We start from the raw sequence: 26,737 nt of genomic DNA on the forward strand, positions 1-26,737 counted from the left end.
ACATTCCAATGGTAGCGGTAGTTTGCTCACATTTTCCTGTGTAGACAGAGAAGTTCAGGCAGTAGCCACTAGCAGATTCGCACAGCTTGTAAAACTTTACACCAAAACGGGCTCGTTTTGATGGGTTGAATTGCACGTATGCGAGACGACCACGAAATTTCATCAAACTCTCGTCCACAGCGAGACCTTCTTCTGGAGAGTAGGCACTTCCTATAGACTTGATGATATAGTCCAGTACTGGTCGTAGCTTCCCCAGCTTGTCATCAGTTGCTGCAAGGTTGCTGTCACAGAGATGTAAATATCGGGAGAGCGCCCAGAAACGTTGCCTGGGCATCACTGTCGCAAAAAATGGTGTGCAGATCACACTTCTTTGTGACCAATATGCCTGGATGCTGCTCTTTCGTACCTGGCTCATTAGCACACACAGCGCGAAATAAACTTTTATCTCTCCTGGTGTCGTTTCATGCCACGTGGGGTCCGGCTTAGAAGCCTGTTTCTGCCTTGCATAAGCGTTGCTGTGCCTTGCAATCATCTCCCAAAAATCGTCTCCAAGGAGTGCGTTGAACAATCCCAAAGCAGTAGGACTCTCACCTACTTTGAGCTGGATCCCTCGTTTGACTCCAGGACTACCGGTAAAAGGCAGTTTGGAGACCTTATCTGAACGGTCTTTTTCCTCCCACTGCCAATCTTCATTTCTTGGCTTTTTGGAAGGTGGTGGGCAGGAGAGCGGAGTGCCTTCAGGTACACACACATCGCTTTCACAACCACTGCTGTTCTCACCGTCACTCTCATCGTCGCCACTATCGTGGTCCGAGGTAGCTTCTGGATCGTCATCACAGTCACTTTCATCATCACTTTGGAACACCAGCTCGAGAATTTCCTCACACGTGAGAGCTTTCTTCCTTCTCGACGCCATGCTCGACACGCAGCAAACGACAACAGAAAGAGAGGAGACGCCAACTTCTTTTTTTTTTCAAACAACCAAAACTCAGAAATTTTGGACAACTATGTCCATCTGGTGTTAAAAAGACGAAACAACGTACTAACAGTGTAGAAAGAAGCGCCATCTATCTGGGCCTTTTAAAAACGCTCTTTTTCGGAGCGGCCGGCGAACCGCCGGCTTATTGCAGTTTGGCCACTTGCCGAAACTACGCGAGCGACTGCCGACGCGACGTGCGCACTGGACCAGCGTGATTACCGTCCTCAGCGTCATGTCGCATATGTATTGTTGCGCGAAGTGGTGCAGCACATCCGGCAAGAGTGGAGAACATCTCTTCAGATTTCCTTCTGACCACAGGTATTTATGAATTCACTGACTATCGTATCCCTCTTTGCATAGCCGTTGGCGACCGTTGTGCCTTTGTTTTGACCGCCCTTGGTCGTTACCATTTGAAATTGCCGACGGAATAGAACTAGTTTTACCTGGCGCTGTTTACTGCAGTGGCTTTGGTTTTGCGAGATGAGTTTGATAAGTACGTTTAAGGACATTAAAGCAAAATTAAGGGAAGGTGCTGCAGTTTGAGATGGCCCAACAGCCGTTGCCTCTCATAAGCGTGGGACCGTTAGTTACCTTGCTTGTTTGTTCGCATGTGTGTGTGTGTGTGTCTGACTCACTGACTTTTCTCGCTGCCTTTAAAAGCTTATTCCCCGCAGATTCCGGTGCCCTCAGAGTGTATTTTAAATATGAATATTCTAACTTCTGTGCCTATAGCGTCGTCAGCGGAGTAATTGTAATGCTCAGTTTGGCTGTTTCTTTACGGAGTTCAGCGCGCTTGAATATTATTTCTTGCGTGTTCGTGCATGGTTTCTGCAGCAGTAATGCACGTCACATAAATTATCGAGCTGTTCAGACTAACACCACTAGTGTTGGACACCGCGCTGAAAGTCCATTGCACGCCGTGAGCCGCATATAGAAAGTCCGCCGGTCTTGTTTTTCTTACTTTTACCGGAGCTTTTCCTCGCGATATCCGCGCTCAACCACCCATGTACTCCGTGGAAGCGTTTCTCGAAACTATTGCCTACCGTAGTGCTGCCGCTCCAGCATTGTAAATTTCGCTCCACACTCCACCCCGGCTGTCCTCTACGCTGCTCGCTCGCGGGGCGCACGACTGACCTTGGAGGGCTCTGAACTCTCCGCATTATTCCCATCTCCTCACATATGTCTCTTATCTCGCGCCTTGTCCTTGACAGCTTTTGGGAAGCTCGCAAATAGTTTCGCCTAGTACGCCGGAAACGCTCGTTTCCGGCGGGTGGGTGAGGGGAAGGCGAAGGTCGCTTTCTTCTTGTCTGTGTCTTTTTTGGGACATTTCCCTTGCTTAAGCACTTTGTTCCCCTTCTTCTGGACCCATGCTATTTGCCTGCACCTTCAGTTTCTTGAAAGAGCAGTGTTTCCTGTTGATGTTCTGCTCACATCCCTTTCACACTTCCCATTTGATCACAGTGAAAGCAAAATATGAAAAACTGTGCCTACTGGTTCATTTACCTGCTGTTCTTAATCCAGACTTCAAATTTGTGGGCAAGCAGCTGTCTGCCATAGCATAGCTACATTGGCACTTGTGTTTAATGGAGGAATTATAAAAGAACGAATCATGGGTGGTGGTTAGTATGCAGTTACCTAGAGAAAAGTGTGAGTGGAATAATTGCTATGATCAGATAGAGCTTAAGTCTGCAGTGAAGCTCTGTCCCCATTTCTATCTGCTGCACAAAATTATGCCACACCCAAAAAGCAGTTGGAACAAAGAACTAGTTATTGTTACTTAAACCAAAAGCAGATCACAAAAGAAAACATAAGCTCAAGAATTTTAAAGGTTCTGGCTTGTCGATCATAGCCAGACATTAAAAAGGTGATTTCATTCATCGTTTCGATTGGCCAGCATAGCAATAGACTAGCAGGCTGTGGCACATTGTTACAAACTGCTGTCTTATTTTGCTTGCATCCTGCCACAGTTGTTTTCACGCATATATGTTATATAATGTTCGTACCCCTTTGCTGTGTAAGGAGATGCTAATAAGCATTCCTGAAGTGAGGTATGCAAACCTTTAAAATGTATGAAATCATGTTATTTGGCTGTTTTTCAGATTCTCCATTTGGCTGAAATATGCCAATAGGCTTGAACTCCTGGAGACACCAAGGGAAAAGGTCTACAAAACATACAGGCTCTGCTCAAAGCACTTCACGAGGGATTGCTTCACTAGTGATGCCTGCACAAGGCTCACACATGAAGCAGTCCCTTCCGTGAAGGTGCATGAGCCTCGTCTGAGAGCCTTGGTGCACCCGGGTAAGTAAAATTCCTCTCCCAGTAAATTCTTCCCAAGCTTGATCCCTCAGTATATCCTGTGGCTTTTTTGTTGCAGATTTCTATGAAGAAGGTGCGGCACAAGGTGAGGGCACTATTTTCAGAAAAACCCATCCTGCAAATGTAAGACCAAAGGGAACAATTGCATTCATAGAGGCTAACTGCAAACATCACTTCCCGGGCACAAAACTTTCCTGCTTCAATGTCATGTGGCCATTGTTTCAGTTGCATCAGACTGCAGTTGTGTACCATGTTGTAGCTTAAATTTCTCTTAACCATATTAACAATCAGATGCTGGATAGTGCACTCCAGCAGCAGTGAGGAAAATAATTTTTACAACTCTATGTTTAGTATTCTTGTCATTATTACTTACTGTTCGCTGCGGTGAATAGAGGGCAGACTGCGCGAATTCACTCCAAAATAGCACACAGGGTCAAGAAAGAACACACACACGCACAAACTGCCAGCAGCTTATTGTGACACACGAGGCGGTAATTATACATGAAGTGGCCGCATATTGTGCAAGCATGGAGGGTAAACATTTTACCGGTTTCTAAGGTAAAAATGGTTCTTTGAGGAGCAACCCGCCAGGATATTTAGCGATGCACATGTCACTTAGGCTATCTGATTTCTTCCTGAATGATTTCGGGAATAAGTTTGCAAGCATTAATAGTGGTGACATTGCACGCTTCATAGATAGGTTTGCAGTTTGATTTGTATTTCCTACAATGCACATCAAGTGAATTTATGGCCTCGTGGTTCACAGTAAAGTGTTCGTTTGTGTGTTTTCATTCTTCTTCCTGTGTGCTGCTGCGCTATTTTGTATGTCGCGGTATATTGATCGCACAAATTTTTCCTTTTTAATCGTAACTGCCTACAAACTCACAAAAACGATTTAAGCCCAATTTAAGATCACACTAACTCCCAGCAAGAGAAACCGTTCCAAATAGAACATCAAGGCCATACTGTGCACTGAGCAGAAGGTGCTGCTATGCAGAGCTTGATTGGCTATCTTTTTTTCCTTGTTCGCATAGGCATTGAATCCGCTTCACCACTACAGTCCACTGCTGCACCAGTGGAAGTCATGCTTGGTCACGGTAAGTCTTCCTGCAATCTTGCATAGGAAAACATTCCTAATGTCTCACTACACCAGTTGGTTTCTTTTCCTTGGGAGTAACTAAGTGGTACCTATATTTCAGACTACTTGCCGTTGCCATCAACACTTGGGCTAGGCACAATTGCTGGTGCAGATTCTGCTGTCCATGACACAGGTAGGTGCACTAAGTCAGGATCTGTTTTACATTACAGCTTGAAATGAAGAACTTTTCATTTGGTTCAGGCTAACCCTGTAATGCAGTATTACTTATGCTGAGGGCTCTGTCATAGCACAAAAAAATAAACATATGTAATTACTTTGCTGGCTGATTTCTTTAGATTGGGAGTGTCTAAGTGGTCGTTTAATTGCAGACGACCCACACTCTTCACGTGCCCCGCAGCTCACTGATGTGCAGACTACGCCCCCTCCCCCAGCTGACGAAGAAGGTAGGTGCAATGCACTAATAGTGCAGTGATAATCTATGAAAATTCAACAATGGACTGCAGCACTATTGCTGCAGATTTGCACGTAATAAATTAACCCTCTGCAATAGCAGCAGTGTGCAATTATGTCGTGGTGTGCAATAATTAGGTGCACGTCGGCACATCTTACTGTACCACTACTTCGGATGCCAGACATTTGTTTCAGAAGAGAAGAAACAAGTGTTAACTTTATGCTCACCAACTAGTATTTCATATATTTTTCTGTGTGCATATGTATGAATGCATTGTTTACGTGGTGGACCCCTGTGTTATCTGTACAGAATTATATTTACAGGTAATTTTTCATTCAGCTCAATGAAAACATTGGATAGCCTTCTCAGGTACTTGTGGAAATTGCTTCACTAGCCTGTTGCTTACCATTCACATACACGCTGCGTAGCCAGGCTAAAAATGTGCACCTGAGAATTAAAATACTTGGTTGAAGCCTCCCACAGTGTGTTTATTTATTTGACAGGTGCTGCCCAAAGCACACCCATCAGAGTGATTGCATCAGCATCATGGGACTCACCTGATTATGGTAAGTACTCAAGAAAACATTAGAATTTATTGCAAACTACAACCTTCCACTTCAATGAAAAAGTATGCATCGGTAACCTTGATATATTCATGATGGGTATCGGCAGGCCCGTAACAGCGTGTAGGTATCGCTTTACTGCACATAAATATTTCTGGTTTTTTCCATTTGCTTAACTCAAGCTTGTCATGAAAAATTGCTCTGAATATTAAGCAGGCAAAACACATGGATAACAATGAGATCCATTAACTATTACCCTGTCTGTATTACGAGCAACTAGTTTCCATTTAAGCGAGGCGTAAAGTTGGTCGCCAGAAAAAACTGTCCCTATCAGCGAGGATCATATTAACGGGGCACGACTGTATTCATCATTTCACACAAAAACATTGCCCTGCAAGTTTGGCAACCTGTAGCCCTGTGACTGCACCCTAATCTTGATTTTGTGAGGGATGTAGATGTAGGTCTCGCTCTGAGGCAAACATAAATATGCTTTTTTTATATATTTTTTGCAGCTGAAGCTGGTCCTAGTGGCCTCAGCGGTGCCAAAGAGAGTGTCAGACAGCCAGTGATGACACCAGCATCAGGAACGCCCAAGAGTCGGCGGAGGAAGGGCGCAGTTGTGTACACCCCTCGCACCAAAAAGCGCTTCGAGAAGTTGCATTCTCGAAGCGACAGCAAGGGTATGACATTCCCGTAGAGCCAATGGGGACGATTTTGAAATGCGACGGTGGCGGTGCCTGGGAGTTGGCGGTAAAGGCATAAATTGCTCAAAACTTTTTGAAACAAGCTCAGCCAAGCCAATCCAGAAAAATCCAATATGGCGGCGTTTGTTTACCTGGTTGGTTGCGGGCGGTTGCTCGCGCGTTCGTGGTGCTGGCGGCCGCTAGCTCGATGCAAGCTTCGTAAATACTGGTGACTTGCTGCTCCCGCGCTGCATTCCCGCTTGATTTCCTAAGTACTTACGACATCTGCTTACCCGCTTTTGCATTTCGATGTGTCTGTTGAGGCAGCACGGTGCATGGTGGCGAGCGGCGCGGCCAGCGCGGCTGATTAGCAGCTGCTTAGGGCGCTCGCTCGAGTACCAAAAACGTAAATAGTTTTCTCCAAAGAACAGTTTATTAAAGGAAACATCAGTAGTGACAATCGATGTACAAAAGTGATTTTAGGCATCTTGGGCATTGCAATATCAGTGACAATCGTTCTAAAAATCAAAATTAATAAATTCCATTATGGAAACCTAGAACACATGAGCGAGTGCACAGAGAATATATACAGGGTACAAAGAGGTAAGGTACTATCAAGGTAGGTCCGGTACATATAAGCATGTGCTACATTCATGTAGCATATGCTTTTGTGCAGGTTCAGATGAACAGCAGTGAAGTACAACATCCGAGATGTATTGAAATGTATCTGTCTGTGGCTATGCATACACACATACAGAGAAGGGCAGCGAAAAGTTTCAGCCTTTCACTCGTTGCATCAGACTAAGGACAACATAATATGCTGCAGTGCTATAACTTAGTAAACAGATGCCATGAAAAGAACTTAGGTAACCTTGGGCACGTTTAGCTCTTGGCAGATGAGTTACAGGCTTGCATGCTTTAGGACACAGCTCGTCTGCCATGCCCTATTTTGGTTTCTTTGTTTTGTAGATACCAAGGGGAGGAAGATGCAACCAGGGCAGGCCGAGAATTGTGTGGAGAAGCGACTTTATGAAAATTCTCTGAACAGTTGTGGCCGTGGCTGGTGACGAACAGTAATTGGAGGTCATTAATTCAGCTTGCGATGACACATTGGGGTGTAAGAAAATATGCGTGCGTATAAATAACTCATCTGAGAAATGAAAACGCACAGGGTTCGTAACAGGCCAGTAATGTTTCTCTATGTGGCATTATACTGCATCTACCACAATGTCCAGTTATTATATTACTGAATGGTAAATTGCAAGTGGTCCGTGTACTGTACAGTATCTGCAAACGCTTATGGACGCCACAGTTCAGCGTAATGCGCCGGCCGCTGCTATTGTGCCCCTCATGACCCATGTGTTGCTCCAAAAGGTGAAACCCCAAACGCTACAACTTCCAGAAGGAAAAAAAAAGCAACTACAAATAGCACCGCAGCATATTTCGAGCACGCTTGTATTGGACACCAGCAAACATGTCAAACATTTTTCATCTTATGCGTACACCCCTCTTAAATGTTACAGAGCCGAGCACCTGAGCCAGTCCGCGTTTGCTGCCTGTGGGTTCTGCTCTCTGTTTCATACATCAGGTGCAATGCTGTCAAAGCTAGCGCTCTTGTTTGCGCTGCCTGCATCCATGACCAAAAAGTAGTGCGTTCCTTGTGGTGAGCGAAACATGGTGAATGCTTTGCCTACAGGCTTACTACATGACGCATTTGTCATGAGCTTGATTAAATGCACTGTTATTGCTGACGACACGCTGTTGCTTTGTCAATCCTCAGACCACTCGGCCACAAAACAAGCACGGAATAACATACCTCCCTTCATTTTTCCTTGCTGATTACTTTCGTACATTTCACTGTGCTGTACCTTATGTATGAAATGAACTGTAGCTATCACCAATTTTCCCAGCAGCATAACAGAGGGCAAGCCATGACCAGAGGTTGCCAAGTTATATACCACAAGAACTCCTGGGTTCCGCAGAGCACTTTTTGGTTTTTGCGAGCACCTGAATCGATGTATGCTTCAACATTATGGTGTGCTTCACAAATTTACTTTTTGCACAAATGGCACTGTTACTGATCATAAGAACTATGGTTAGCATACAGCCAGTCATTAACTGAATTCTGGCATTCCTTGAAGGGCACTGAGCCTGTATACTTGTCACGCAGGAAGAAAGAGAAGCCAAAACAAAACGGTTTCCCTAGCACCTCTTGTAAGTTGTTAGCATTCAGCAATATTAATTTGAGAACCAATGGTCATAGCAATGCTCATACTAACAAGGCACACAAGGCTTCTAGAAGGCAAACTTGTACTTTGTAAAAGAAGTAACGCAGCAGGAGCAAAAGCAGTCAGTACAGTATATGTGCAATCGGAGCAGAATTACGGATAAACAGGTACATAAATACTTATATACATAAAAAATAAATAGTACAACAAAAAGTTAAAGAGAGAGCACATGTGTAGTAAGTAGGCAGCATTAAAAATCCAAATACAATAATATCCTAACACAGTGCCTCATGAATTTAGCCGGCTAATTTGCGCCTCTTTCTGGCAGGAGCACTCTGTTTTGTTTTTGACGTCATGCTCCTGTTTAAAAAGGAAAGGTGCCAATGCAGCCTTGTGCGGCAGAATAATTTAAGGAATTTAATTTTGCAGCCTAATGAACAGAAAACAGCTTGCTGGTTAGGCATCCTCTCAACAAGATTCCTGGACACATTGGACAAATGAGCACAGCAAGAGATTTCTTTTCTGAAGGCCGAATCCAATTTCTTTATATAATTTAGACATGCCTCAGAAGTTGCGGCAATTGACTGGAAAAGGTGCTCGGGAACACCATTCTCCTTGAGTAGTGCAAAGAATTGGTGTCGTCCATGGAGAGAGCCACCGTCTGCTGCAAGGAGTGTTCCCTCACATGTGCATTCTGTGGTTCTCTGGTCAAGAAAGCTCTTCACAAGAGTGCCAGCGACATGGTACACAACATTTTCGTATACTATGTCAGGGGCATCTTGTGAAGACGCCTGCAAGTCAGATGAACCTGAGCCTTGCTGCCTGCTGTGGCTTGTGCTTGGAGTGCTGCTTGGTGACAATACTGCAGAAACACTCTCCAAGTTGGTGAGGAACGCATGTGTTGTCACTTCGCAGTTTCCTTGCGAAAGTTTGAAAAGTTGGCCAATCCAAATATGTTTTACAGCAGCCACGAATTGGTACACATTAGGTGTCTCATTGCAGCCATGTTTTTGACGAACTACTGCAAAAAAATTTTCCAACGGATCCTGCTGCAACCGACGAGTGAAAAGATGAGTGTAATCGAAATCTGCCTTTAGATCTGTCCACAGCAGAAGTAAGGCTTTGATTGTAATCTGCCAACCTTTGATGGTGTGTGGTTGCTTGTCCAGAGGACCACCAAAATGCCATTGGGCGATCCAATCTATGCACGACTCAAGGAAGACATGATGTTCCGAGCCTTCTGTCATTGCGTACCGCAACTTGTCGTCCTGCCTTTTCAGGGCCGAACTGTTCAGGCAGTCAAAAAGCTTATCCATCCTTTCCGTGAACTCTGCTGTAAATTTTGCATCAACAGGAAGCTCTTGAATGGCAATGAGAGAGGAGTGCCACAGATACGGATTCGCTGAACACTTGTGTGGCGTACTTCACTCTCATGTCAGCAAAGGGCATCCTGTAGATGTGTTGCTCTTTTAGTTTTTTTGCCAATCTGCTTTTGAGATGCTCAACTGGTGTTTTGGAGGCCCGATCAATGTGACGAGTTTTTTTGTAAAGGGTTTCGATGTGTGTCCAGTCAACAACCTCAGAGCCAATGGTGAGCTTATGTCGTCGCAAATTATTTCTTGTGCATTTGATTAGGTGTGGGGTGTCAAACATGAAGTATATTTTGCGGTTGTTGACAACAAAATATGGTTCATGGATAGAATGGATGAGCATTCTTGACAGACTCACATTGTTCGACCCTTGATCACAAATGACCGCTTTCACCAGAAGACCTTTGGTTTGAAGCTGCTGAATTAAATCTAATAGCAGCTTGCGCATTGCAAGAACTGAAGTTGCATTGTGGGACGCTGCAAAGGCTACTGGCTGCATCCAACTTCTTGATATGCCAGACACCGCCATAACAAGGGCTATGTTTGCCACACGAGAAGTCCTAGTATTCCCATCATCTGTGAAGCCAATTACAATATCTTTTGATTGATCATACATCAAATTTTTTTTCAAGGATATTTCATCGAATAAAAGACAGCATGCTTTGTCTTGTAGTGGCCAATCTTTTGTAATTGATTCTATTGCATCCATGGCACCTGGAATGATACCAGGTGTCATTGGGATGTCTGCCAGCCAGCGCCTTAGTGTCCTCACATGTGGCAAATGGAGCATTTCTCTGAGGAAGCGATAAGCTTTTGGAGAGTGAAAGAACAAATTGAGAGCGAATTGTTTCATTTGTTTTGACCAGTGCTTTTTGGATTTCGGAAATAAGCAGAGGCTGATTTGAGCTTTAACCAATTCAAAAAGGTCTTGTGGCAAATGCGGTTAAAGCTTGTTGAGAGCCTCCTGCTGCATTACTCGCCTTGTGTCGTGCCTTTTCCTAATCCGACTCAGTGCCTTTCGGTACCTGTCGCTTCGAGAATGCAACTTCTCGAAGCGCTTTTTGGTGCGAGGGGTGTACACAACTGCGCCCTTCCTCCGCCGACTCTTGGGCGTTCCTGATGCTGGTGTCATCACTGGCTGTCTGACACTCTCTTTGGCACCGCTGAGGCCACTAGGACCAGCTTCAGCTGCAAAAAATATATAAAAAAAGCATATTTATGTTTGCCTCAGAGCGAGACCTACATCTACATCCCTCACAAAATCAAGATTAGGGTGCAGTCACAGGGCTACAGGTTGCCAAACTTGCAGGGCAATGTTTTTGTGTGAAATGATGAATACAGTCGTGCCCCGTTAATATGATCCTCGCTGATAGGGACAGTTTTTTCTGGCGACCAACTTTACGCCTCGCTTAAATGGAAACTAGTTGCTCGTAATACAGACAGGGTAATAGTTAATGGATCTCATTGTTATCCATGTGTTTTGCCTGCTTAATATTCAGAGCAATTTTTCATGACAAGCTTGAGTTAAGCAAATGGAAAAAACCAGAAATATTTATGTGCAGTAAAGCGATACCTACACGCTGTTACGGGCCTGCCGATACCCATCATGAATATATCAAGGTTACCGATGCATACTTTTTCATTGAAGTGGAAGGTTGTAGTTTGCAATAAATTCTAATGTTTTCTTGAGTACTTACCATAATCAGGTGAGTCCCATGATGCTGATGCAATCACTCTGATGGGTGTGCTTTGGGCAGCACCTGTCAAATAAATAAACACACTGTGGGAGGCTTCAACCAAGTATTTTAATTCTCAGGTGCACATTTTTAGCCTGGCTACGCAGCGTGTATGTGAATGGTAAGCAACAGGCTAGTGAAGCAATTTCCACAACAAGTACCTGAGAAGGTTATCCAATGTTTTCATTGAGCTGAATGAAAAATTACCTGTAAATATAATTCTGTACAGATAACACAGGGGTCCACCACGTAAACAATGCATTCATACATATGCACACAGAAAAATATATGAAATACTAGTTGGTGAGCATAAAGTTAACACTTGTTTCTTCTCTTCTGAAACAAATGTCTGGCATCCGAAGTAGTGGTACAGTAAGATGTGCCGACGTGCTCCTAATTATTGCACACCACGACATAATTGCACACTGCTGCTATTGCAGAGGGTTAATTTATTACGTGCAAATCTGCAGCAATAGTGCTGCAGTCCATTGTTGAATTTTCATAGATTATCACTGCACTATTAGTGCATTGCACCTACCTTCTTCGTCAGCTGGGGGAGGGGGCGTAGTCTGCACATCAGTGAGCTGCGGGGCACGTGAAGAGTGTGGGAGAGTATTGCTTCATCTTTTATTTATTTTTCATGGTTTCTCATTTTTCATCAGTTCGCGACAGTGCTAAAAGATTTGGGGGTACTCCTCTGTAGGGAGAGGAGGGCACTTTCCCAATTGCCAGCTGTCACTATGCATAAGCAGAGTTTTCTTCCTCACCGTTTCCAAGACAGTTTGAGTGTGGGAGCAATGCATTGTGTTAGGTTATTTGGACCTGAAGATTGACATAGAACAGCCTGGGAAGGCATTGTTCTTGAGAAGCGCGGTAATGGAAGCATGGAAGTTCACTTTTTGTGTTGGATGCACATGGTGAGCGCAGGCGTCTGGTGAAAGGATGTGATGACAACAAACGTGACTGTGTACAGGCTGAAGAAGACGGCTTTTGCTGTTCTCTTCCCCAGCATTCCTTCTAAAAGTGTCATTAAGACCTGAGCCTAGCCACGACAGCCCGAGGATGGGTCATGAACATGGAGGAAATTGTCTTGAAGCATGCGAGCATGTCGTCGTTATCAGGTGCGGCTGCCTCTTCACTTTGTACTGTGAGCGAAGCTTACTCAGCCATCTGAGTTAAGGGAAATACAATGCTTAAACGGTATTCGGGGACAACTTTGTGTGCCACTGCGGGAGCAGCTTCAAGCGCGAGCTTCCGCAGGCCTTTATCGTTGGCCCCTTGAGCGCGTGAGAACAGCGCGCTTGTGGCTTCTGCCGAGGTGTTGTAGAGTTCTGTGCGAAGTGCTGCCGAATGGTGTGGCTGCAATCGGCAGCAACGCGCACTGCATGCGCTTGAGCTTGTTTAACGCATTTGTTATTATATTTTTGTACGCCTTATGATCTGTGGCTGTACCCTCTGTGGCAGGGCAGCCGCGGTGGCTCAGTGGTTATGGTGCTCGCCTGCTGACCTGGAAGACGCGGTTTCGATCCCGGGCGCGGCGTTCGCATTTCAATGGAAGCGGAATTTTTCAGGCCTTTTCAGTGTTCGTTAAAGCACTACAGGTGGTCGAAATTTCCGGAGCCCTCCAATACGGCGTCCCTCATAGCCTGAGCCGCTTTGGGACGTTAAACCCCATTTAACCACACAAAATTGTGTACCGGTGGGTGCAGGCGTGCTCCAAAACCGGGAGAAAGAAAAAAATAGTATAAAAGGGGGAAAATTCAGAAATTTGGGCAGCTGCTCTTAGCTAGGGGGTAAATCAAGCCTGCAAACTGGTCTGCATCAGTTAATAGCCATCTTACAACCCATTATTGTGATCAGGACGGTTTTTTCATGCTGAGTCAAGGTTGGGTAAATGTTTTGACTTGAATCCCGAAAGCTGCGGAAGAAAAAGTTATATAAGAGCCTTACACGTATTTTCTAGCTTTTAAACTTATTTCGCCATGTTTTAGCATACTGGCGCTTTGATTTAATATCGGACGATTGTGAACGATGTTCTCGAGTAAACCGAGTAAATGTTTTTGGTGTTTCGGTTTAAAACTTCTGTTTTCGAGTGTGGTTTTGGACTGCTTAAGAGGATTAAGCTATGGGATTAAGACGCTGAAAGAGAGAAGCCAAATACGACTAAGAGTCACTCGCGCTCATGCACCGCGATGCCACCCTCATGCGTTGTAGGCAAGGAAAAAGCTCTGAAAGGATCGGGCATCTTACATCACCCCCGAGTAAACGTGCCAAATGATACATCTGCATGTTTCATGACTGGTTGTACCTGTTGTGAAATGTGCAAAGTACACATTGGTGGTACTTGTAGCGGTTAATGGGCGGTGCTTTCTCACTAGCGCTTAAATGCGTTTCGAAGAATGTTTTGCAGTACTAATTCATGTGGTATGTAAAGGTAACACTGTTTTGTGCATTTCTACTTCCATCTAGCTGCTGCTATATATACCGGCAAGCTGTTGCTACAGTCATTCGTGAGGATGCTGTGAGCGTTGCCGTGGACGAATAATCCCATTACGAGCTTGTCCCGCACCAGAAAAGGCATGGCAACTTTGCCCTTGGCAAATACGAAAAAAAGGGAGGCTCGAGGCAGTTCAAGAAACCTTCGACATTTACTATATAACAAAACGATGACCACTCAAAATAAACCAGGCAGAGCTGTCGCTGCGGACATAGGCACCATTTCATTGGGTATTGTATTCGTCTTCTTGCTCCAAAGGAAATTTCTGACGACATACATAATCCCATGGGCACGACAGACTAATTGCACTCCAAGCGCATCACAACCATGGTACTCGCCTTCAAAGAACATTTAGAGAACCAAGCACCGATGTGGTTACAACAGGTATGCGACGCTACACACCATCAGAAATGCTGCATATCTAACAATTGTGCCATTGTTTACAGTAGTCGACAACTACACTGCATGCCGCAATTTTCAACTAACTGCGTTGCCAGGTTCAAATTCCGTCCTTTCCCCAGATTTGGCAAGCTTCTAAACAGCTGGCAACACACAAACCATTGGATCAGGGCGGCTTTCATGCGTTGCCTGTTGACTTGTATTGGCTCAATGCACTGATTTTCCTCTAGAGTCAGTATATTAACTCTATGGCTGTTAGCATAGGACGAGTGTCCATTACATGCGGAAGTGGGCTTTCACACTCGATTTGACAGTGCAGCTAGTGCCACCTGCACTTTGGCACTTGATTCAACTTCATGCTGCACGAGTTCTTCTGTACTAGCCTCCCACCGAGTTCTCTTGTCATGCTATCAGTGCAAGATGCCTACCGTGCTCGATGTGCGTACTCCGTAAAAGACAAGCAGCAGACAACCCTGATGCCATGCTTGTTTTAGTGAACGGCGCTGAGACAGCTGCATGCCTGTGCGAGACACAGCATCTGCGCTGTACTGTCACCAAAGAGCTGAAAATGACAGGGCATATGTGTGCATATCTGTGTATGTGTGTGTGTGTAAGCGACTGGCTGGTAGGTGCACACTGTGTATGGGTTCTTACCTTTCTCTCCAGCTTCACACGTTACTTTGTACCATTCCTCTTTTATGTGCAAATATTATTATTACACACAGCATGGAGTATTTCTATGAGGCAGATTGTAAGATGTCTCAAAAAAATTTTTTTTAAAAGCACTGTTTAGTGTGCCATAATCGCAGATTATTTTCGATTATCAAAATGTGACCTTGTATCCAAGGAGTTAGGGGTAATGAAGGCTGCGGTTTGTATTTGTGACTTATGTGGAAATATGTAACATATTAGGAACAATTATTTTGAAACTGCATTCAGCACATCAACTCTTACTCTGTGGAACTTCAAAAAATGACCTGAGCCATAGTACTGGGGCACGACAATATCAAGGAGCAATGCAAAATAATGTGGCAAATAATGTTTTCCTCTAAAGCAAAGCCGTTGTTGCTGCATATATCAATAGTGGTGCCTTACTATGAAGGGCTTATTATAAACAATGGAAATCAATCGAATAATACATGCAAGAAGGAAAAAAAACACGTTAAAGGACTTCATGATCACTTTTTAAAAATTAGCGTTGTTGTAGCCTAATTTTTGGGTTTTGCAAGCAAAACACCCGTTTGGATACCACCGTTTGCCAGTGAAAGTGGATTGTGATGGTGATACCTACATTTCTCGCTTATAAATTTTTTTTTTTTTCCAGTGAAAGCAGTGTGTCATAAAAATGGGCCAACTGCAGTTGATCCCTGGTGTCCGTTTATTACCCGTATATTACTTGTGAAGTCTGCTTTGAGACTTCCTACGAAAACCACGTCGTACAGAGTAACACACACATTATTGCATTGGCTGCCTGATGCATCCCAGTGCTCCTGCTCCTACATTTTTGTCCCACATCTTGTTTACATAGGGTTTAATTTTTGTTCTTGCAAAAAATATGAATTCTGGTTTTCAAGAAATAGTTGACTAGTTTGTGGGGCACATTATGACAAGATGGTAGGGTTGTAGTGATGTCTGGTACTATTTTTTTCTTAATTTGCTTAATTATAGCTCTGTTGTTCTGAGTACTTTCAGTATTCAACATGAAGGCAGTTTCACAAAACTTGAGGTCAAGTGCTGCCTTTGACGAAGATACAAGTGTTACATTCTCGGGAACAGATTACTTCACATGCAGCCAGTTGTTATAGAGCACGAAGGTTTGAACTGTGATGACTGCTGCACATTCATTGCATCTTTTAAAGTTCCTTTTCACTTGGCTCACTGCATAGTCAGAGAGCTTTATGAAGTCCTCTCCAACATCCATCTGCTTTAAACAGCCTGTTGGACGTAATGTGACACCAAAGCAGACTTGACTTGGTTTGTCTAAGATGCTTACTAGGGCCTCACCATCCGAACACACATAACTGCCTCTGGGGTTTGGACACAGAAGCTGAGCAAGGGTAGCACTGCGCAGTGCAGCTTTAACTGCCGTGGTGAAGGAACTGCAAACTGCTAAAGGCCCTCAGTCGAGGGTGTTACATACAGAGGAGCAAAACAAAAAATGTGCAAGCACCAAGGTGCAATACATAAATGCAGAACAAAGCACAAGTAGAAAAAAAAATAACCTGTAATATACATTATAGTTCACACGAAAAGAGAACAGATAGTGCATTAGAGGCTCAACTTAACTGCTGGAACAAAACAAATTAACAAATCAGTGAGTAATGCCAGAAAGACATTTGGGTTAGTAGATCCTGAAAGTTTTTAAGGTTTCTTTCTGAAGCGATGTGTGATGGTAGATTATTCCAGTGGACTATAGTACGAGGTTTGAAAGAGTTTGTAAAAGAAGTGTGGCATGATATGGGTTTAACTTTCAGTGAGTGGTTGCGATGTGAAAAAAAAGATTCAGATGTCTGAAAAAATTGTCGGGCAGGCGAACATGATGGTAAAGTTTATGGAAAAGAGCCAAGCATGCTAGTTTGCGATGATGTGATAACATATCAAGTTTGGTGCGAGCCTTTAGTGCGGTGACGCTAGAATAACGAGAATAATCCAAAAAGATGAATCCAATGGCACGGTTTGGCAAAGATTCCAACTCATCTATAAGGTATGCTTGACCCAGGTCCCGGATGGCCGACGCATATTCTATTTTAGGCCGTATTAATATAACATATGCTAGTTTTTTTTAGGTGAAAAGGCGCTTGTTTAAGGTTACATTTTAAAAGACCAAAAGAGCGGTTAGCAGCTGCCAGAATTTGGCTAAGATCATAATTTCATGTTAAATTAGACTGAAGATGTAGTCCCAAATACATTTAGGAAGTAGAAGGTTCAACCGGGCTATTAAGGAGAGTGTTAGATGTTTGGATGCGGCATGACTCGCGAGTGAAAGAGACAAGTTTTGTTTTCGAGGAATTGAGGGTCGTTAACTATGTGGAACACCAGTTGCTAATGGAATCTAAGTCAGTTTACAAAGATTGGCAATCAGAGTCATTAGTGATGTTACGGTATATAACACAGTCATCAGCGAATAATCTGATTTTGGGTGATGCGCAAGTCTGTAAGTTATTTATGAAGATTAGAAAAAATAAAGGTCCCAGAACGCTTCCCTGGGGAACACCGCACGAAACAGGTGAGGAGGAAGGAAGATGATTATTGACAGAAATGAACTGAGATCGACATGCAGGAAATGCCTTAACCCAGGCAATAATGTCAGAATGAATGTTCAAGTGGGTTCGTCTGAGCAAAAGTTTGTGATCGGGGACCCGGTCGAATGCTTTAGAAAAGTCAAGGGCTAGCGCATCGACTTGTTTGCCTGCGTCCACTGATGAAAAAAGGTTGTGAGTGAACCGGAAAGTTGAATGTCACATGAGAAACACTTTCGAAATCCATGCTGGTATTTGAATATGATGTTGTGGTGCTCAAGATAGCCGATAATGTCAGTGTAAACAACATGTTTCATGAGCTTAGATATGGAGCTAGTTCAGGATATTGGACGATAGTTGAGAGGATTAGAGTGGTCACCAGATTTGAATATGGGTATTACTTTCGCTACGCGCCAATCGCTGGGAATTGATCCAGATGATAATGATTGATGAAAGAATGCTGACAATACTGGATAAATGCTCTCAGAGATGTTTTTAAGAATCTTGCTGTGAAAACTCAGAGGATCAGAGCTAGAAGTTAGTTAATATTTTTCAGGAGGGATTTAATTCCTTCATCATTAATAACTATTTGGGGAATAGAAACCTCAAGACATGGATCTAGGCTATGAGCCGAAGTGATGTCTTCAAAAGTAAATACAGATGAGAATGCTGAAACAAACATCTGGGCACATTCGGATGCAGAAATTGGAGTGTTATTCGAATCAGTAAGGATAATGTCATCGGAACTGCGGGGATTAATAATGTGCCAGAATCTTCGTGTCGGTTATTGGTGATGATTGTTGGCAAAGCATTGCTGAAGAATTACCTGCGGGTTTTTTTTAAAGTAAAACTTGGCATTCTTTATTTCTTTGCTTATGCCTGTCAAGTGAATGAGTAGTTCTATGTGCTTTGGCTTGTCTATACATACGTTTTTTCTTATTATTAGCTCTATGAAGCCTGTGATCAAACCAGGGTACACTTGGGTTGCACTTCATTGATATAAGTGGAATGCACTGATAAATGAGGTTATTAAGTGTAGTTTTGAACGACATCGAGTTCTCCTCAACAGAATGAGAGGATCAGTCAGAAAGGTATTGCACTGAGAAGGTGGCTAATTTGGAGCTCATTTTGTGAAAGTTAGCCCTGCTGTAGCGCCTTACCTGTTTTGGAACAGTATTTCTTTCGCTGTACAGATAGCTGATGTGCCCGATAATAATGTCGTGGTCAGAAACCCCTTCATAATGAACGACATCTATACTAATATTTGGGTCACTGGTTAGAAAGAAGTTCAGAATGAGGAATGCACCGATGACCCAGTATGTTTAGAAATAATTTGACATAACGAAAAGTCAAGACACGTCTGTATGAAGGCATGAGATTCTTTGTCAATAGAAGGGGCAGACAACATATCAGACTTGACGTTAGGAAAATTAAAGTCACCAAGAATAAGGAAAACAGAATTCGGGAAACGTGCACACACTTCACCTAATAGGCGATGTAATTCTTCAGCGAAACTGTCACGCATGTCAGGAGGTCGGTAAAACACTCCAATTTATAAGGTTAGTAATGTCGCATTTCAAGAAAACAAACACACATTCAATAAAAGAGGTTACTATTACAGGCGTAGCTACAATTTCCTTCTTTATTGCATTGTGAACACCGCCTCCTCTCCAGGACTTCCTGTCGCAACGAAAAAGATTAAAGGAAGATTCACTCAGCAGAACACTACTGTCTGGAATACAATCGTGTAACCATGTTTCCGTTAACGCATCAATCAAGGCAGAATTTGAGTCAATGAAGAAAGAGCAGCAGCTTTAGGAACGACGCTTCTGATGTTAGTGTAAAGAAAAGAAATGAACTTAACTGAATGCTCGGAACAAGGCAGAAACGAATATGAAAGAAGGCGAGTTGAAGGACTGCTTAAACGTTTTAATTTACTTGTGGTGGCACGGAGATACAAACTGCACTGCTGGTGTTGTGATGCCACTGATATACCTCTTTATTGATGTGTAGTTTGTCAAATACAAGCTTAGTTTTGTCCCCCTCTTTCTCTGTCTGTTTAGAAAAATTCAGCAAGTTCCTGTGCTTTTTGCGAACGGCAGCAGAATAATCATGAGAAACACTAAAGGCGGAATCTTTTAACTTGTGCCCATTACTAAGCACGTTTTCAATTTCTGTACTGCTTTCTTTACAGTGGGAAAACTGCGCTTATGAAGAGGGTGGTCAGATGATATCGTCTCCAGTTGCCTGACGACAACCCGGGATAAGTCCAAAATTGGTGGTAGATCGGCAGGTAGGTGGCCGGTTGAAAGACTACAGTTGCTTGATGACGCTTGAGTGCAGGATGTGGTGTAGGAGTACCAACCCTCGAAGCGCAGATCACCCGGTACGGATAGCGGGACAGACAGCAGCTGGTGCAGCGGCAGCAGCAGGAACATCACGTATGCTGTTGAGGCCTCGGTGTTGTCGTTCCGGGCTGTATGGCGCACTGCCGCCTCATAGTGCGATCTGACGCACCCTTCTGACCGTGGAACGTGGGCTTGAAGGTAGGGACTGGCAACTTTCCGCAATACCAGCCACGGTGGGCGAAAGAGAGCTGATCCGACGGTGACGCAATGCGCGGCCTTTCTCGAGGTACAGTGTGCTGCTACTGGGAAGTTTGCCATCTGCAGCGATGTGGCCGCCGGAGAGATAACTAAAGAAATTTAGCGACCAAAAATCCTGTTACATAAAAAATATGTACCTTTTATGTCAAATTGCCTCCACAGCAAACAATTCCACGAAGCACCATTGCTAGTCAAGAAGTCGAAGAACAGGCCTGCTTTTTTAGCGAGGATTGTGGCCTCCAGCAAAACCTTTGAAAGCACTGGTGCCTTAAAGGGACACTGAGGAGAACTCTATCATTTTTTTATTGTTAGCAAAATCTGATAGTTCGGCATTTCTTGGCTTTGTTGCCGCTTGTCGGGGCGCGAAAGATGCATTTATTTCAAAGAAATTTGGATTCGAAGTTGAGAAAGTTTTTCCCGCCGCTCTGATTCAAACTTGAGAACTCTTATGACGACACGGAGAACTCTTATGACGTCAGAGAACGGAGTGACATGTTACGTGACGTAAACGCAGACTCTGTGATTTCTGACGGCTAGCGGTGCGGTGCGCAACCTTCCTTTGCAAGCCTCAGAGATTCGTGGCTTCCATGAAGTAAGGAAAATTCCTCCAAGGTGACGCCTCTTGTCCTAGGAAGTCATCACGCTTGTGCTTGCGAGATTGGGCTGTGGCGGCGACACCTGTATTTTGGTTCTTGCTATTTTCTACATTACAAGAGCTTTGTTTTCAATAAGAGTGGCGTTTTTGTGATCAGGAGCTGCTATTGTATCGATACAAGCCAACTTCAATTTCTCCTCAGTGTCCCTTTAACATTCCCGCGTTAGGCGAGCACGCCAACTATTTGTGTCCACAGTCCTGCAAAGCTGAAGCACTATATGATGAGCTGCATCAATTGCAAGGCGAAGCACTCTCACAATAAGCCACTCTTATTATAAAAGCAATGGCACACATCACTAACAAATACCAGGATAAAACTGCATGTTGAAGACTTTGCAGCCATTTAGCGTTGCAACCGTTCAATTTGAATAACTCACCTTGGAATGGCTGGAACATGAGGACAGGGCCATGGTCACTTTTTGCCGTTTTTGTTGTGTCGTCAGTAAATGGTCCAAGGTCTACGAAACCAGTAAGCTCGCCAGATGGTCTTACACTGGTGTTTTTCGAAAGCTAAATTTCATCTAAGACAAGTTCACCATGGCGAATGAACTCATCCATGTCTTGGGTCTTCTTCTGCCATGTGAGAGAATGCTGGTACTAAACTCAAATGCACTTTTGAAACTGCATATGTTTATCCAGGCACGATTTGCTAGGCAGAGCCATTATTTCGTGTCGCCTGATGTGCTCATAGAGCGTGGGGCTTCTCATAAGCATAAGGATGCATTCCAATATCCATAACTTGCCGTACTGCATGCCACGGCTCGACTTTCTGCAGGTTGCATCAAAACACGATTTAACAGCGAGGCGCTGCTTTGGTGGCAGCCCGTTTATCTTTGTTTCCAAGACAGAGATTTGTTGATCACCCGAAGCTCTGCAACACTTTTTCGGCGTTTGCCAGCTTTCTTCGTGCGCACACCAATTGGTGAGACTTCCCTGCACATCGTTAATTGTATGATATACTCAGCTTCTTCTTAAGCTGATAATGTTCTGTTTAGTGCCAGCTTCTTCGTATACTTGCATCGCAGAGTTTGCCGTCACTTGATCTCCCGAGGCCCTTTTTTGCAAAGTGCTTGCCTTCAAACTCAACGCACTGTCCTGGCTGGATTAGGTGGATTTCAATGCCTGGGCAAGGTATTAAGTTATCGACCTTTGTCATTGCCGCCACGGCGTCGTCAGGCGTCTTGACACAAAATTCTTCAACTTTTACGTTTCGACAGAACACGCAGTAACGGCACACACTTGTCTCAGCACAAGCGACCTCTGAGCACGGCATGAAAGCAACATGTTTAGTGACATACAAATTTTCTTCCCCAGCGCTGCAGTGCCACCCAAAGCATAACGTTGCAGGCTCATTTGCCAGCACAATTCGGCTGCAGATGACTGAAGGCAGTGGAATGTCGCTGAATGGGTGCGGTCTTGCCTCTTAGAAGCTTTTATTTCCGTGTTCCTGAGCATTGCCGTCTTCCAGCAGGTGGTTTCCCACTCTGTGCCTCGGTGTCAGGGCGTAACTATCTGCGAGATTCCTCTTTTCTTTTTTTTTTTTTCTGGACATTCTTAGACATGTAGGTGGGTGCGTCAGGGAACGTTCGGGGAACGGCGTCGTCATTGAGCACTGGCCATGCACGCTCTATTTCGACAACCTCACCATCAATGATATGCTTGAAAGTTCTTTGAACATAGCGATCATCAAAATCACAAGAACACACCACACTTGTCTCATCCAGCACTTTGTCTTCTCGTTTCATGTTCCTTGCCCATTCTTCGCGACGAAGAGCATCTTCGGGAGCACGGAACAGTGAAACTTTTTCGGCACAGGACTTATACCCCCCTTTGCTAGTGGCACAAAACACGTCACTGCCTTTCTTTGTAGGCATGCTCTAGGCGCACAAATCACATTCACGGCAAGGTTGAATCACTGTGCACAAGCATGCCACGCAATCAGGAGCGAAGTGAGAGAAGCGAAAACACACAAGAAAGACGCCTTTTTACTCGACGAGCGACACGAGCCGCTGCAGCGGCAGCATCGGTCTTCTCTGCTCGCCTACCATAAAAACCGGACATAGGTCGGACTGGAATATAGGTCAACCCCCTAACTAACCAATTCTAAAAATGAAAAAAATCTTTTTCAATGGAAAGAGTACCGAAAGGCACCCTTACCTTGAAACAAATGCAACTCAACAGGTTGCACAATGGTGCCAGTATTTATTTTCATTTAAATGCTGCTTGTATGTACACGTGGCCAATTTTCTAACAGTATCGCGCGCCCATCGACCTGCGTTTTTGTTTCTGGCACACAGAAGTACGGCGCCGTAGATCAAAGCCCTTCCTCTTCATGAATCGCAGCACCTAGGATGGCGAGCCCTTGAATTGCACCCTCGTGAGTCTAGAGGCACGTGCGATCTCTACCGCATTCACATGGATGCATTCGGCAGTCACAGGCAGCGATCCTGAACCTTTCCTTTCAATTCTGGATACGCTTCAGTCCGCCCACGAAAAGATGTTTCCTTCTGGTGGCTGCAAGTTGTAATATGCAGCTTCTGCCTTCGCCAGTACTGAATGCTCTTTTCGGATACTCCAAATTTGCGCCTTGCCTTCAGGTTGCCGTGAGCTTCCGCGTACTCAATCGTGTTTTTCTTGGAGGTGACGGTGAATTGCCATCGGCTTCCACTCATTTTGAAACAAGATGTGAAAATGCAGCCTTTTAACAAAATAGCTTTGCAATTGCGGAAACGCAAAATGCTGCTGCTGATGGCGATGGTGATGGAGGCTGTTGACTTCAGCCGCCCATTGTAGCAAGACTTCCATAGTTTTTCCACCAATGACTGGTATATAAGATGGGGGTCGACTTTTTCACCATGGCTTTTTAAAGTTTCACCTATATTTCGGTTTTTACGGTAACTCGCCTGCCGCGAACAGTGCCACCTACGCTAGTATCGAAACAGGCTTCGGCGCGGCGGCTGGCGAGGGCACCTGCTCATGACACTACTCAAGTCTTCTAGCCTCTGTAATTACATAGCCACTTTTCATGCACAGATGAACATCTTGACCCCGAAGTGATGCTGCTACGGGGGACTGTACTGTCGAAATGGAAGGCATCCTTTTTACGGCATGATGGATTTGTCGATGCAAAGGTCTTCATGTCGAACGAGGAGACTAGAAAACCTCACTACAACGGTTTCCATGTAAGGTCTGCATGCCCTCAGGTAATCCCTTTTGCTTCTGCTGGAGCTCAGGTGCAGAACCTGCAAGAAGGGAAAGAAACAGCTGGCAGAAAAAATAGTCGGAAAAACAGTGTCGCTTTCAGCCACGGCTTGCACGCAATGGCAGGATCTTCTTTTTTCTGGCACGCAGGTGCATTAGTTTCACTCACAATCATTGAAATGACTCCGTCATCAACAAACATTTTAAAGTCAGTTTTTTGGACATCAGGTTGAAGCTTTGCACTTTCAGATGCTCTAGAGTATGATGCATCGAAGGGAAACACAGGGCGCGAAGCTACCTTTGCTCCACTCATCATTTTGCTGAGTGCGATTGCGTGACGGGCCCACTGTGTTTGCGAATCATGTGCTATCATCTTCCAAATCTGAGCTTGCTTATAATTTGAGTCAGGCGAGCCGTCAATTAAGCTATCTGATTCAGTTTAAGTTCTCACACAAGCTGCCGCCATCACGAAGAAACGAGCTCAATAAAGGGAAAGTTTCCGCCAAATCTACACCCACAGAGCAAACATTGCAAAAAAACATGGTTCTCTGAATTCCGGACTGATGGCGCCACCCCCCCAAGGCTGTGTGGTTGGCATTGTGGCATGAATTTTTGAATGCGGTGTACTTGTACGCCGCAAACACTGCGACGGTAGCGTGCAGGCCTACCCATATGACGTGACACTCGAGGGTTAATGTAAAACTGTGTTTACGACTTCCACGTTGGTACAGTTGCTCGCAGAACCTCATCGCATTCCTATTCTTCGGTTTCAGTAATGCCGTCCAACTTCTCTTTTAGCTTGTTGTGTGGCGACCTTTCTGAATCGCTCTTAAAAATTTCATGGATGGCAGGAAAGGCAAGTACTAGTCCTTGTCGTGCTTCGCAGTTGTCGAACATGGGCAGTTTCAGCAAGCTAAGAGGGCGAGGATGGCGCCTGGTTGGTTGTGCATGATGCTGATTACTCGGTGTACAAGCTTGGCATACGGCGTTGTTGCAATAATGTAGACATGTCAGGATGGTCTTTCTCACTTGCAGCGCGATGAGTTTTCCTGAAGAATCATTCGTGTGGATCCTGATTTAACTTTGCAGTGAGGACGTATTTGAACCGGCATTCACTGAGCAAATATTGTGAGGTCTAATGTTGATAACACCGTAACTCGCAGACCTGCAGCAGTTGAATGGGGCAGAAACATATCTTTTGTTATTAGTCCACTCCGGTAGTCCCCTTTCCATGTGTTGAGCCATTGCAGGCTTTCACTAATCGGAGAGAGGCCACGACTTCCATTGTGCACTCCTTCACCTGGATGCCACCAGATCATGACATCAAGAAACTCATTTATTCTCTTTGTGAAAGGCGATAGTCCCAACAGCTTTAACAGCGTCCAACCCTTTCAGTTCTTTGTAATATTTGATTACCGAGGCCATAGATCGTCTGAAGACTTGCATTGCAAATTTTACATGCATCAAATCTATGCGTGATGGATATATATGATGGCTTGTTATTTTAGGCCACACCTTGAGGCCACCAGCATTCTTGCTGCCTTCCTTGTATACGGCCATGTAGGTCCAGTACATCGACTCTCCATTGACTTTCAAGAGTCGCTGCTTAATCAGCCTGTGTCTGATGCATTTGAAAAGGTATGGTACATCAGAATACATGTACGCTTTCTTCTGCTCATTTAAGGGAGATGTGCTTGGGAGCCTCGAGTTTTCCACCAGCTGGGTCCATGTTTTCCTATTTGTGCTCGCTCCATCATGTACTGTGCCATCAACAATGCTGTGGTGCCAGCCTGTTCCAGCATTATTATGGCTTGAATAATCAGCTGAGTCAGGACTTTACCTTTTGTGGCTCCTTTTGAGGCAAATGCACTAACTGATTGTACATATCCTTCCCAAATGGATATACCATGAAAACAAGCTCATGATCTATAAGTGTACAATTCTGTCCACAACCTTCATCATGGTGAACGAGGCTGTTGTGCGTCAGCGTTGTGTAATTGACACACTTCCTGTATTTCGTCTGCATTTCGTCAAAGAGCAGCATTTCATGCTTCTAATATTCTGACTCCGCTTCAATTTTTTTTTTGAGTGCCTCAAAAAGATATAGAATAATCAAATCCGTACTTCATTCCTATCATGGCATGGCAATACATTTTCCTATGGTTCTAATGCAGGGCAAAGGCAGTATATTATTCTCCTGAAGATATTTTTAGCCAAATGGTGTACGGATGTATAGAAAAAGATACAGTAGCAGCGAGCTGTCACTATAGCACCTACTGCATTTTGATGCTGCCTTTGGAGTTGCTACCCACTCTGTCAGGGTCATGTGTGTTCCTGGAAGGTTCGCCTTCTGTGCAGGATCTCTAGTTTCATTTTCAATTGATGTTTTAACATGCTCTTTGCACTTCACTATACTCCGTCTCACAAGATGTTTGCAGCACTACGAAAGGTACAGCTCTCTCGTCCAATCAGGATGGCGCGCACTACATTAGTGTGTTCCTACGCGCCTGTGGCTCGATCCACCTGATGTCCAGGTGGCTTCTTTCTACCTCTATTTATAGTAGCACCGAGCCACAGGTGTTCCACCCCACAGCGCCGTGCCTTTCCTCAAAATCCAACTTTCAATTTTCAGTTTTCTCTCGCTTCTTTCCCTCCTTTATCTCTTCGTTTACGATGTGGTTCGGGTGTCCACCGAGATATTGTCTTTCTTCTTT

General features: G+C 44.4%; 1 protein-coding gene and 1 long non-coding RNA gene across 7 annotated transcripts; one reads left to right on the forward strand and one right to left on the reverse strand.

The window, feature by feature from the left end:
* The first annotated feature begins 1,093 nt into the window (after nt 1-1,093).
* LOC144121687 (uncharacterized) lies at nt 1,094-26,737 on the forward strand. 6 transcript variants are annotated; one of them, XR_013312664.1, is made up of 11 exons: nt 1,094-1,297; nt 3,079-3,278; nt 3,355-3,381; nt 4,331-4,393; nt 4,496-4,567; nt 4,764-4,838; nt 5,350-5,412; nt 5,922-6,089; nt 12,436-12,547; nt 19,756-19,854; nt 19,940-26,737. XR_013312664.1 is itself a non-coding variant. In XM_077655038.1 (10 exons), the coding sequence occupies exons 1-10, from the start codon at nt 1,212-1,214 to the stop codon at nt 19,790-19,792; spliced, it is 903 nt and encodes a 300-aa protein (XP_077511164.1). In that variant the 5' UTR covers nt 1,094-1,211; the 3' UTR covers nt 19,793-26,737. The 6 variants fall into 6 exon arrangements, 4 of the variants coding, with proteins under 4 accessions (XP_077511164.1, XP_077511163.1, XP_077511167.1 ...); XM_077655038.1 differs by having other exon boundaries at nt 19,756-26,737; XM_077655037.1 differs by lacking the exons at nt 19,756-19,854; nt 19,940-26,737 and adding an exon at nt 13,896-14,131.
* Nucleotides 6,504-12,429, reverse strand: LOC144121688 (uncharacterized). Its single transcript, XR_013312666.1, has 3 exons — nt 11,965-12,429; nt 11,388-11,450; nt 6,504-10,878 (listed from the first exon to the last, which is right to left on the reverse strand). It is a non-coding gene; the product is annotated as an uncharacterized LOC144121688 (long non-coding RNA).

This window comes from Amblyomma americanum, chromosome 2, assembly GCF_052857255.1.
Source record: "Amblyomma americanum isolate KBUSLIRL-KWMA chromosome 2, ASM5285725v1, whole genome shotgun sequence".
Classification (NCBI taxonomy): Eukaryota; Metazoa; Arthropoda; class Arachnida; order Ixodida; family Ixodidae; genus Amblyomma; species Amblyomma americanum.